Source organism: Schistocerca nitens, chromosome 2, assembly GCF_023898315.1.
Source record: "Schistocerca nitens isolate TAMUIC-IGC-003100 chromosome 2, iqSchNite1.1, whole genome shotgun sequence".
NCBI lineage: Eukaryota > Metazoa > Arthropoda > Insecta > Orthoptera > Acrididae > Schistocerca > Schistocerca nitens.
The window spans coordinates 919,968,245-919,982,627 of NC_064615.1; the positions used below are offsets into that span (position 1 = coordinate 919,968,245).

Consider the following 14,383-nt stretch of genomic DNA (forward strand, 5'->3'; position numbering starts at 1 on the left):
TGAGACATAAAGTATCTTTGCCCCTGTCAAAAGAGAGCTGCAATAGAGTTACAGGTCAGAGCAGTCTCTGCCGCAGTAGCAGTCGCTCGCTGCTACAGTGTAGTTGTCTGTCGCTGGTAACAGCGCAGGTTATAGTTAGTAGTTGTTAAAGTCACAGTGCAGAACAAATTGTAAAATTTTATTATATGGAAATGAATAATAATTGTGATCGGCCGCAGAGCTAAACGATTCCATGGAATGAGATGATGATGAACAAATGAATAATTGTTAATATAATGAAAAATCAACAGTGTAATTAAGTCAACCATCTATTGTAAGGTAAATTTTATTATTTTTATTACCATGCGCGTAGTAAAGTCACTTGTCTAAGATGTTAATATGACTTTTTTTCAATCTTTTCTTTTGTGATTCGTCAGCACCAGTTGACCCAGATTTGTAATATATTCAATTTTCCTGTGTAATGGATTGTAGATCTTTATTAATAACTTAAAAATTTTTCAGAATATAATTGTAACTGTTTTTACCAGTTAACTATAAAAGTATAATTTCCCCTCAAGTCATTGCCAGTCCCGATCGAGTCAATTATCTAAACTGAAATATTTCAGAATTTTTGTCAGATCATAGTCATATGTTCTTTAGTAATCCGACGACCAGCTGTGCAGCTGTGTCACTAAGTAAAGTCAGTTTTTCTCGTAATTCAGATCTCAGACAAATGTTATCCAGCTTTAGTAGATAGGCCAGCTATGCACTAAGCTGTGCCATTTACGAGCAGATATACAGACAGCGTTATCCGGCAACACCATCACGAGGTAAGAATTTTTCAATTTATTTCTCACGGACGGATTCAGATTGATTTCACATGGCCATGGCGTAGCGCTGCTTACGTCAAAATTTATCAGTTTTTCATGAGTTAAGATTTATTAGTTTTCATACGTCAGAATTTAATTATCCAAATTCAATTATTTTTATTTTTTTGTTTTCTGTTCGGGAAGGTTACACATCATTATTTTATATTTTTTTATTTATACGGGAAGGTTACACATTATTCGCAGTCGACAAAGGTCGAGCCTGCATATTTATAGTCACAGACTTCTCATTGTCACGCAGGAGCTGTACACTCCCGCCCCTGCAAATATACCAATAAAATGACTCAGATCCGAAACACATAATTCAAGGCACGAAAGAAGAATTCCCAATGTGCCCGCCTTCCCCCATTGCGGGAAAGGACTGAAAATCACAATACATAAATAAATAAAAATTGAAAATTACAGCCTTTAGCCGAAATTACAGCTACTTTACATCATTCCCAGCAGTACTGTACTGTAAGTACCGCAATATTTTCGCCAAAGCCATTTCAGTTCAGATGGTGTAACGGAGTCAGATACTAAGTTTTTCCTATTTGGTTTTATCATTCATTCACCTTTATAAAAAATCAGTTGAAAACTGAGTGGCGTGGCTTACTCTCAGCCCTCTACAACGAATTAACCATCTTACATCTCATACTGTGGTAGTCTTAAATGCACCGTAATACTAAAACAGGGTTTGTTTGCAACGAAATCATCTAATTTTACATGCTACACCAGCGCGACTGTATTACTCTTATCTCTGGAATTGTGCAAGCAAAGAAATATACAAATAACGATTAATTTGTTTGCAAATAATGGGTTGTACGAGGGTTCTGAATTTTTCAGAAGCCATACAGATTCAGAAAGCTTCTCAAAGCAAAACAAAATTATAATTTCCCACGTTACAGTAGAATTCAATTTCTTGCTGTTGTTAGTCGGCGCTAGATACATGGTATACATTGCATTTGTTTGTTCACGACTACATTTTCATCGTTACAACGTATAAAACAGTTTCATGCTTAAACAATTCGTAGAAATTACTTTGCAATGCTTTACAAGATGCGTAACGGATCTTCTGTGTGATCGAAAATAAAATGCGGCAAACTGTCTGTTAAGAAACAATTTTCGACAACTTAGCAGTCTATAAACTAACTGCCTCATGTATACTAGTACCATTCAGCAGCCTCTTCCAATGTATTATTTTCGGCCATGCAAAAGATCTGTTACGCATTGTTTTGTAAAAAAATACTATTTTGAAAAACATTGTAAAGTGGTTTCCGTGAATTGTTTACTGAAAAAGAAAGTGGTGTCGTTTTTCGCCACGCCTGGTGCAAGTCTTTCAGTTGGACGCCCCTTCGGCGACTAGTGTCTCCCTAAAGCCAACGGCAGCCGGTTTTGTCCAAACGGTCATCCATCCGAGTGGTAACCGGACACAACGTTGCTTAACTTCGATGATCGGGTGGAAACCTGTATTACCAGTTTATCAACGCCGTTGGCTTCTTTACTGACGAAATAGTTTTAGACGATGTAATGATAAAAATATATTTGTGAACAAACAAATGCAGCATGTACCATGTATACAGCGCCAACTAGCTATTTAGTCCACTTTGCTTCCAATTCCTTGATACTAGTTTGCACTTGTCTCGTGACTGAGAATGTTGACGATGTTCTGAAAAATTTTACGTAACTGTCATAAGACTGGTAAGCTAGAAATCCATACTTCACTCATTACACTATCTCTCTGATCAATGATAAAATATAACACATTTTCATATTTTTGTACCATTTTTGTCTTGTATTTTATATACTTTGTAAATGACGGAATGTTGAAATGCATAAGGCGATTTTGAAATTTATTTATGTATTTATTTCCTATTTTCTTTTAGTCTGTCCGCCCCGATAGCTGAGTGGTCAGCGCGGCGGTCTGTCACGCCAAGGGGCACGGGCTCGATTCCCGGCTGGGTGGGAGATTTTCCTCCGCTCAGGGACTGGGTGTTGTGTTGTCCTCATTATCATTTCATCATCATCAGTGGAAGGCAACGGGAAACCGCCACTGGAATAACTTCCACAGACGTTCATTTGGTGGACCTCTCTGACAAGGCTTCCCCCATGACAAGACCTGCCGTAAGGCAGAACACAAAGTTTTTCTTTCTTTTAATCTGTTATCTATATAAAAGAACAGACCGAATGGTGGACATGAACTGCCATGAATAAAGCACATAACATTTTACATGATTTCAAAGGTGTTAGTAGTAACTAAGCATAATGCTATTTAAGGGGAGATCTGCATAGAATAACTATATTAAAACAAAAAATACTAACAATAATAACTAAAAAAAGTCTGAATACTGTCATTTGGCGACCTGCCACACAGAAATCTGTTCATCCTGAACCCAGCAGGTACACACTACTTGTCTTTAACACTATGTAGCACTGGTAGATCACAAATTTTGTAATGATAATTCTGGACTACACTGCTACAACACTATACTACAGAGCACTGCACAACACTTCTGTACGTGGTATTAGAACCAAGGTGGATCTCTCCTCTGTCTGGATGGTTTTCACTCTGCAGCGGAGTGTGCGCAATCTGCCAGGAAGTTTCATATCAGCGCACACTCCGTTGCAGAGTGAAAATCTCATTCTGGAAACATCCCCCAGGCTGTGGCTAAGCCATGTCTCCGCAGTATCCTTTCTTTCAGGAGTGCTAGTTCTGCAAGGTTCGCAGGAGAGCTTCTGTAAAGTTTGGAAGGTAGGAGACGAGATACTGGCAGAAGTAAAGCTGTGAGACCGGGCGTGAGTCGTGCTTCGGTAGCTCAGATGGTAGAGCACTTACCCGCGAAACGCAAAGGTCCCGAGTTCGAGTCTCGGTCGGGCACACAGTTTTAATCTGCCAGGAAGTTTCAAGAAATATGTCATTTTTGTTCTTTCTTTCACGTCAGGAAAGAACTGGTAGGTTCTTCCCGCTGTTCCTGCCCTTTCCCAGATTTTTTTACCATTCTCTCTTAATGTATGCCTTTATTTCCTTATTCGATAAGGCTCTTGTGCCCAGTATCTCCTTATCTTATCATAACCGCGCTTTTTGAAACAATATCGTGCACCTGTCTTCCTTACTGCTAGATCTGGAGATAGCAAGCCTAGTATCACTAGCTACGCCTCAGTCCGTGTTGTTCTATATGCGCCTGTGAGAAGCAGGAGTATAGTTGTTGCTATTTTATTTCTGATTTTAATGCCTCTCTGGCAGACGATTTCTACATGTGCATTGAACTTTTGCTTTTCGTCAATGTTAATTCCGAGGTACCTCTATACTTCTTTTCTTTTCACAAATAGGTTTCTGGGGGATTTTTTATTCTTGAAAATGTTCCTTTTAGTAACTTATATAAACTGTTTTGTGCACTGCTATCGTTAGTATTCTACGCACCAGTTGCTTAGTCTTTCAAGAATTACCGTACTGTTTTCCTTTAATTTAGCCCTTGCGTCAGCAGATGCAGCCTCTAGTGTTTGTTATACTCTGAAGCTGCTATGTGCTGTGACACTCGCTACTACAGCTTGTTGCGTGCTGTCACACCTTGCATTTATTGCACTTTCAACTTTTTCTGAATTTGATACTATGTCCTTTAACTCTTCCTTGTCTGGAGGTAGGCATGCTGTTCGCTCCTTGTTTTCTTTTCTTCTTCGCCTCTTCTAGAAACTCCACTCTTTGTCTCCATTATTCTTACTAGTGTCCTTTGTATTGTCCATCTTGTTGTCGCCCTTGTCTATATGGTTAGTCACGTTTTCGGTTTGTGTCGCTATGTCTCTTCTCGTTCTTGACTTTGGACCAAAAAATTTTGGCTCCTTCTGCATCTCGCTTTCTCTTCAATGGAGGTTTCCGTTTCTTTCAGAGATGACAGGTAATCTTATAATCCATTTGATCAGTGGGCTCGAGTGTAATAGTTTTCTTCCTGGACGGTGTTGCACCTTCTTCGACTGCCGACGTGATATTTGCGTGTTTTTATTTACTCTGTGGCTTCCTGTAGTGTTCGCCAGCGGATTGCACAATGGTTCAGAATCCATTTACGGTTCTTTGAATTTCCCGCTCCAGGAACAGTTGGTATGTCACGCAGGCTTTATCTCCTTGGCTGCATGATTTCTTCCTTTTCGCTCACTGGAGCTCGCTTGGTATTTTCACAGTTCTCTTTTAGATGGTCACACTCTCTACAGTGAGAGCATGTCAGTTTATTTTCCTTTCAGGACTTAGCAATGTGGTCATAGTCGTGGCAGTTATGGCATTTGATGACTGCAATGTAGTCCTTCACAGTAACAGATCGAAAGCCAATGTATATTCTTTTTTGCGTAACCACTTGTGCTCTGACTTTTGGATGTACCTTCAGTACATAATTTACTGTCAGCTTCCTCCGTGGACCTGTTTTAGACATGACTTTCGTTTCTTCTAAGAATTTCTTTCTATGTGTCGTTCCCTCCAAGTTCTGCTCGTACAGTGACTCAGTTAACTCACTTTCTGGCATGGTAACTGGGAAACCATGCACTATCACTTTCTGCCTACGCTTCCTATGTGGTTCGCATGTCATTTCTTTATTCAGCTCCGAATTTCGTTTCAGCTTCCTGATTTCCTCTTCTATTTCTGCTTCAGCTATGACTACATTGGTTGCTGCCATCATTTTCTTGATTCTTGTCTTTTCTGTCCGTATTTCCTTTGCGTCTTTCATGTCCTTGGATCTGATGAATAATGTGCTACCGTGCTTGGCCTGTGTGGTCTCAGCCTTTGATTTTGTCCGACCGTCTCAACAAATGGAGCAGTGGCTGCCGCACTAGCGAATGAAAGATCCGCCCTGTTTTTGTTTTATCCTTAAGTCCGGCATTTTCTTTTTTCTTATTGTTCTATACCTCCAGTCAGTTTTGCGTTTGATATTGCCCAATGAGTAAGTTTTTACTTCAACTATAGTACTTTTAAGGCAGTAACCTTTGTGGTTACGCGGAATTCCTCATCAGTGTATTGTACTATGTCCTCATCTTCGTCCGGCTGCACGATACTTGTTTCTGAGGGCTCCGAAGTTTCTTTGGGGGGTTTTGTTGCGCTCTTTGTGTCGCTTTTTGTTCAAAAATGGTTCAAATGTCTCTGAGCACTATGGGACTTAACATCTGAGGTCATCAGTCCCCTAGAACTTAGAACTACTTAAACCTAACTAACCTAAGGACATCATGGAAATAGGTATAAAGAACTTTATAGAAAAGTGAAAAGTTTTAAAGGAGGGACATACCATCAACACAGATTTATGAAAGATGCCAATGGAAGAATGTTAACAGAAGATCAAAAAATTGGAAGAAGATGGATGGAATACTTCATAGAATTACTAAACTCTGATGAACCAACCGAACTACTTGAGTTGGATGAACCAGTAACAGTAGTCCCAGAATATCCTCCACCCACCATTGAAGAGATAAGGAACCAGATTAAAAACCTTAAGAATGGCAAAAGTCCAGGTGAGGACGGTATTCCTGCTGAACTTCTCAAGGCTGGAGACGAAATCCTCTGCTTCAAAATCCACAAGCTAATCGAGCAAATTTGGGTAAAACATGAAATACCAGAGGAATGGAAGGTAGGTGTGATATGCCCCATATATAAAAAGAAAGACAAATCCGTATGTGACAACTATAGGGGCATAGCGGTACTCAACACCTGTTATAAGATCTTCTCCAACTGCCTATTAGAACGAATAAAACCTATAGCAACAGACATAATTGGAGAATACCGAGGAGGTTTCCAGGCAGGGCGACCAACCACGGACCAGATTTTTGTCCTAAAACAGGTCTGTGAAAAAATGTACGAATACGGAGGAGAGATACATCTCCTGTTTGTAGACTTCAAGAAGGCTTACGTCAGTATACATAGACCTAGCCTGATTAGAACTATGACAGAGTTTGGTATACCAAAGAAGTTGGTCAAACTGGTAGAGGTATGCCTAAATGACACAAAACTTAAGGTTAAGGTAGGCAATCAAATGACAGAAAGCTTCCAAGTTGTAACAGGATTACGCCAAGGAGATGGGCTATCACCTGTCCTCTTCAACCTGGCACTTGAGAAGGTAATGCGGGATTTCGAAAAGAAAACATCAAGGGCATTCAAATTGGTAATGAACACATTACATATCTGGCCTATGCAGACGACATTGCACTATTAGCATGCACACAAGAAGATCTGAAGAGAAGTATCCAGACCTTGGAGTTACTGGCAGCTAGGATCGGTCTACAAATTAGCTCTGAAAAGACAGAGTATATGACCATAGGAAGAATGATCCAGAGCTCTCAAGATTTAATTGTGAACAACACCAGGTATAAACATGTGAAAGAGTTCAAATACCTTGGATCATTTTTTACAGAAGTAACATCAACTGAAGCAGAGATAAAAGCACGACTGCAGGCGGGAAACAGATACTATCACTCTCTAGACCCTATATTAAAATGTAGAAGTGTCTCGCAACAACTAAAGCTACGGTTGTATAAGACATTAATAATGCCAGTAGTACTTTATAGTTCTCAAACCTGGAGCACTCGAAAACAAGACCTTAAGCGACTGCTAACATTTGAAAGGAAAGTCCTCAGGAAAATATTTGGACCAGTCAGAGATCAGACTACTGGAGAATGGAGAAGACGCCATAACACTGAATTAGAAGAGCTGTACAAGGAGCCTAACATCTTGGGAGTGATGAGAAGCAAAAGACTGCAATGGGCTGGACATGTTGTTAGAATGGAGGCAACAAGATGGCCAAAAATCACAATGGACTGGATCCCGTCAGGCAGCAGACCAGTGGGAAGACCTAGAAAGAGGTGGATGGATGGAGTGAGAGAAGACCTGTTGCAGCTGGGAGTCACGGAAAACTGGAGACAGATAGCAGAAGACAGAGACGGATGGAGCGCTCTAACTGTGGTGGCGCGCGGTCCTCTGGGCCTGATCGCATGATGATGATGATGATGAACCTAAGGACATCACACACATCCATGCCCGAGGCAGGATTCGAACCTGCGACCGTAGCGGTCGCGCGGTTCCAGACTGAAGCGCCTAGAACCGCTCGGTCACAACTGCCGGCGCTTTTTGTCCCATCCATGTTTCATAATGTGCGGGTGAGATACGTCTTCCTTGCTGTGTTGGTGCTCTCAAGTATTCGTTCAGACGCCGCTGTTGCTAACGCAGCCGCTGACGTCACACGCCTCCTCCGCAGGTGAAGACTATGCCCCCGGTGGCAGACGGTGCAACAGCTGGTGCCCGTGTCACGGCGATCTAAGCTGCGCACCACATGGCCTGAACGCTCACGCTACAGAATCCGACAAGTCGCGACGCGGCCCGGGCCGCGAAGAACGACTGTTACACGCAGACGAATACACGAAGAGTATTTATACGGCTCCTATTATCACACTAACATCCGAAGACGGCAAGAGCTGACAAGTACGAGAATTATCGCACAATGAGCTGAACAGCTCATGTATCCAACTTGCTTGCAAGAATAATATACAGAAGAATGCGAAAGAAAATTGAGGATGCGCTAGATGACGATCAGTTTGGCTTTAGGAAAAATAAAGGCACGGGAGAGGCAATTCAGACGTTAAGGTTAATAATGGAAGCAAGACTAAAGGAAACTCAAGACACGTTCATACGATTTGTCGACCTGGAAAAAGCGTTCGACAATGTAAAATGGTGCTAGATGTTCGAAATTCTGAAAAAAGTAGGGGTAAGCTATAGGCAGGGACGGGTCATATACAATATGTACAATAGCCAAGATGGAATAATAATAGTGGACGACCAAGGACAAAGTGCTCGTATTCCAAAGGGTGTAAGACAAGGATGTAGCCTTTCGCCCCTACTGTTCAATCTGTACATCGAGGAAACAATGACGGAAATAAAAGAAAGGATGAGGAGTGGAATTAAAATTCAAGGTTAAAGGATATCAGTGATACGATTCGCTGATGATATTGCTATCCTGAGTGAAAGTGAAGAAGAATTACATGATTTGCTGAATGGAATGGACAGTCTAATGAGTACACAGTATGGACTGAGAATAAATCGAAGAAAGACAAAGGTAATGAGAGGTAGTAGAAATGAGAACAGCGAGAAACTTAACATCAGGATTGATGGTCACAAAGTACATGAAGTTAAGGAATTCTGCTACCTAGGCAGTAAAATAACCAATGACGGACGGGGCAAGGAGGACATAAAAAAATGGTTCAGACGGCTCTGAGCACTATGGGTCTTAACATCTGAGGTCATCAGTCCCCTAGACTTAGAACTACTTAAACCTAACTAACCGAAGGACATCAAACACATCCATGCCCGAGGCAGGATTCGAACCTGCGACCGTAGCGGTCGCGCGGTTCCAGACTGTAGCGCCTAGAACCGCTCGGCCACTGTGGCCGGCCGGACATCAAAAGCAGACTAGCTATGGCAAATAAGTCGTTCCTGACCAAGACAAGTCTACTAACATCGTATATCAGCCTTAATTTGAGGAAGAAATTTCTGAGAATGTACGTCTGGAGTACAGCATTGTATGGCAGTGAAACATGGACTGTGGGGAAACCGGAATAGAAGAGAATCGAAGCATTTGAGATGTGGTGTTACAGACGAACGTCGAAAATTAGGTGGACTGATAAGGTAAGGAATGAGGACGTTCAACGCAGAATCAAAGAGGAAAGGAATATGTGAGAACACTGATAAGGAGAAGGGGCAAGATGATAAAACATATGTTAAGACCTGAGGGAATGACTTCCATGGTACCAGAGGGAGCTGTAGAGGGCAAAAACTCTAGAGGAAAACAGAGATTGGAATACATCCAGCAAATAATTGAGGACGTAGGTTGTAAGAGCTACTCTGAGATGAAGAGGTTAGCACAGGAGAATTTGTGGCGGGCCGCGTCAAACCAGTCAGAAGAGTGAAAAAAAAGAAGTTCCGCACGGATTAGAGACACTCACGGCGAAACCGATGTCATTAGATGCAATCGCTAACCTAACGCGAACGTTAGTGGATTCCGTTTTCCATCGCAAATACATAATAGGAACGGAGCGGACATAAACCCATTACCGACACGATGGCCATCTGGAGACGCTATGTTGGAGAAAAAAAAAGTGTGGTTAAGACACCATGAAGTTATAGAAGAATAACTTGTTTAGCGTGTCGTGGTGCATGTGCCATAATATGATCCGCCGTAGGTGTCAAGTAAATGTGTTGACATTGGTAACAAGATGGAAAGAAATATGTTAGAAAATGGTGGAAAACAAGTAGTGCTGTTATAAGGAAGACCAGGGAGGAAGTGTTTGGGTTAACATCTGGGAGAGGGGTGCCAAAAGATGAGGAAGCATGGTGGTGGAATGAAGAATGTTGTGAAGGAAAAGAAAGACGCTAAGAGAAAGTGGGATATGTGCGGAAGTGCTGAGGATGGGCAAGCATACAAAAGTGCAAAGAAGGAGGCAAAACGAGCCATGGCTAAAGCTAAAGCTGAATCAGTAAGGGAGGCATGCGAACAACTGCAGAAAAATCAGAATATGAGACAACTGATACGGATAGGCAAATAGAGAGATAAAGCTTCTAAGGATCTAACAGCAATAAAACAAATGAAAGATGAAACAGGAATAATTCTGCATAACTATGGAAAAATAATCCAAAGGTGGTTGAATTATTTTGAGAAATTTCTGAATGAAGAAACTGTAAGAGTGAAAACTGAGGAAGGAGGGGCAAACGAAGGATTAACGGTGGATATAACTAGAGATGAAGTCGAACGGGCAATTGAAAAGATGAAAAATGGGAAGGCAGTTGGCCTAGACCAGATCCCCGTTGAGGTAGAGAAGTGTCTCGGTAAAAAGAGAATTGAGCTCCTTTGGGATTTAATAAAGAAGATTTGGGGGCAGGAGGAGATGCCAGACGAGTGGAGTACTAGTGTACTGATCCCAATATTTATGGGGAAAGGTGATGTGCAGGACTGCAGTAACTGTAGAGGTATTAAACTGATGGCATACACAATGAAAATTTGGGAAAGAGTTATAGAAGCAAGATTGCGCAAGGAGACTGTTGTGTGTGAAGAACAGTTTGGGTTCATGCCTGGAAGATGAACGACTGATGCAATACATGCTTTAAGGCGGATAGTGGAGAGACACGGGGAGCTACAAGCCGACCTACATATGGCTTTCATTGATTTGGAGAAAGCATATGACAGAGTCCCAAGGGACGAAATATGGAGAGGCATGAGAGAGCAGTGCGTGCCAGGGAAGTATGTGAAGTTAGTGGAGGAAATGCACAGAGGAGCAATGACACATGTGAGAAGTAGTGTGGGCATGACAAAGGAGTTTCCAGAAAAAGTGGGGTTACATGAAGGGTCTGCGCTTAGTCCCTACCTCTTTGACCTGATTATGGATGTGCTGGTGAAAAATGTGAAGAAGGAAGCGTCGTGGAATATGATGTTTGCGGATGATGTGGTTCTTTGTGAGCAGAGCATCGACAGACTTGAGGAAAAGCTGGAGGAGTGGAGGAAGGCACTAGAAGAAAGAGGGATGAAAATTAGCAGGACAAAGTCAGAATATTTAGCACTGAAGGATGTGCAGATGATGAGCTGAAATCGGTCTGCAAATTTAAATACCAGGTTTGGTACATCAGAGGGTCGGAGGACTGGAAAGCGAGATACAACACGGAATAAATTGCGGTTGGAACAACTGGAGGAAAATAAGTGGAGTGTTGTGTGACAAGAAGGTGAGCATTGGGTTGAAAGGGGAAGTGTACAAGTCGGTGGTAAGGCCTGCTATGCTATACGGGGCAGAGACATGGCCGATCACAGTAGCCCAGGAAAGAAAGATGGAAGTGGCGGAAATGAGGATGCTGAGGCGGATGTATGGGGTAACAAGGAAAGACAGGATTAGAAATGAATTTGTTAGAGGAGCTGTGAAAGTGGGACCCATAGGGAACTCCCGCGAGTGTGACTCACCTGATCGAAGGCGCAGCGTTCGCTGAGCACGCTGGTGACCAGTGCGACGGCGCCGTCTGCAGCGCCGCCGTCGACGTGCAGACGCCGCACTGCCTCGATGGCCACCTGCTGCCCGGGAGACAGCGGCGTCGCAGACAGCGACATGGCACGCAGCGACACCTCTTTCGGGCCCGCTGTCACGATCCAATCCTCCCCTAACCCCCAAAGCGGCCTGCAGCAATCACCATCAACAGTTATCCAAACACCAAGCAGTAGTCTCTACACCGGGGTGTATCACGTAAGACACGCACCGCAGATACTGTGGAAATGGAAACTGCTGTTGATGTGCGGTTTTCACATAACCTATGGGTAGTCAGAGGGACCCACTGTTAGCCAATAAACATTGTAATTATACTTTGAAAGTGTATTTTTTTGCAAACATACAATTTTTAATGGGACGATGCCTATTGTCATTAACAGACTAAAAGTAGGATAAATTAGAACGTCAGTGGTGTTTGTTGCAGGAGTTGAGTGACTGTAGGATACAAGATGACTTGGACAGGATTTGTGATTGGTGTAAAGAATGGCAGCTAACTCTAAATATAGATAAATGTAAATTAATGCAGATGAATAGGAAAAAGAATGCTGTAATGTTTGAATACTCCATTAGTAGTGTAGCGCTTGACACAGTCACGTCGATTAAATATTTGGGCGTAACATTGCAGAGCGATATGAAGTGGGACAAGCATGTAATGGCAATTGTGGGGAAGGCGGACAGTCGTCTTCGGTTCATTGGTAGAATTTTGGGAAGATGTGGTTCATCTGTAAAGGAGACTGCTTATAAAACACTAATACGACGTATTCTTGAGTACCGCTCGGGCGTTTGGGATCCCTATCAGGTCGGATTGAGGGAGGACATAGAAGCAATTCAGAGTCGGGCTGCTAGATTTGTTACTGGTAGGTTTGATCATCATGCGAGTGTTACGGAAATGCTTCAGGAACTCGGGTGGGAGTCTCTAGAGGAAAGCAGGCGCTCTTTTCGTGAATCGCTACTGCGGAAATTGAGAGAACCAGCATTTGAGGCTGACTGCAGTACAATTTTACTGCCGCCAACTTACATTTCGCGGAAAGACCACAAAGATAAGACAAGAGAGATTAGGGCTCGTACAGAGGGAGTCATTTTTCCCTCGTTCTGTTTGGGATTGGAACAGGGAGAGAAGATGCTAGTTGTGGTACGAGGTACCCTCCGCCACGCACTGTATGGTGGATTGCGGAGTATGTATGTAGATGTAAATGTAGTCTAGTGAGAGTCGTTTACGAGATATCGTGTTCTGAAAACTTTCCACACCGAAACTTGTTTGTGCCATTATTGACTCGCTCATTTTGTGAAGCTCTTTTCTCTTCTCTCTTCTCTTGAAATTGTAATCATTTCTTTGCCACTATTGTAAATCATATCTGTCGATTTTCGTCTCATGCAGATAATTTCTTCGTGATGCATTTTTTCTTTCTTAGAGTGTATTTATATCGCAACACGCAGGTACAAAAAACAGTATCCCCATGTGTATTTCCATACAGCTGCGACGGGTTGCTTACATAGGTACATAGGTAAATGCAATAGTTAGCTGTAATACATTTCTACCTGTTGTAGAGGTGGATAACGGATACTTGGGTATTTATTTTATTGTTAGATCTGAATAAATTTGAAACTAGCCATATCATAAAAATAAATGTACAACTTCGTCGATAAAATAAAAGATAAATTTTAAAATTTGCGTTGTTTTATTTTTTGATTCTTCGTCTAACATAAGTAAACCAGTCCTGATTATTTTAACACATTTTCTAGCTGAAAAATACCTAACGCAAGTTACTGTGCGTCCACATTCACTTCATATGTCAGAAATTTGTACTTTTCAGTTTCAGGACACCCATAAAACACGTTGTACGAAATGAAATAATAACTATGAGAAAAAGAAAGTCCTAATGTTTAAATAAACCAATTTCCCACTAGTGAAATACAATAAGCTATAAAATGCAGAAACTTTTAGTATCATCATCGGCTTCTTAAGATTTCCTAACCTTCTCCTCTAACTGATTATATTTCCGTGGAAAATTTCCGTAACATCCCACGCAAACCATCTTATTACCAGAAAATAATGTCGCAGTTTCACCTCAAAAAATGTATGTACGTGTACTATTTTTCACTTTTTGCTTAAATAATTTAAAAGAATTGCATTTGTTGGCAGTTACCTTGACGTGTTATTATGATCTCTTCCTATAATAAATTATATATTATTTATTCAATAAGGTGCTAGGAGCAAGGTATAAAGATCACGCTCCAATAAATAATAAGCATAATAATGACAGTAACATAACAATTACCATTGTGTAATTGGCAACGTAATCTCAACGACGCCATCATCATGAATACCAACATTATCACAATCACAAACAATTTTTAGTCTTTTTAAGACTGTTCTTTCTTCAAGGAATTCAGAGCTGGTCTTTTTCATTTTTTATGTGTCTTTCTCCTTTACATTTCCCCATATTGTTATTGGCCAGTCTTTCAGTATGAGTTATTTTTTTTTATTTGTCTGTCAG

At 41.5% G+C, this 14,383-nt stretch overlaps 1 protein-coding gene across 1 annotated transcript in view; it reads right to left on the minus strand.

Moving 5' to 3' along the window:
* The window catches only part of LOC126237237 (uncharacterized), a 166,012-nt gene that overhangs the window by 14,276 nt on the left and 137,353 nt on the right, over positions 1-14,383 (minus strand). The window contains exon 4 of the mRNA XM_049947135.1: positions 11,807-12,017. Within this exon, the coding sequence (XP_049803092.1) occupies positions 11,807-12,017 (211 nt within the window). The remainder of the gene's footprint in view (positions 1-11,806; positions 12,018-14,383) is intronic.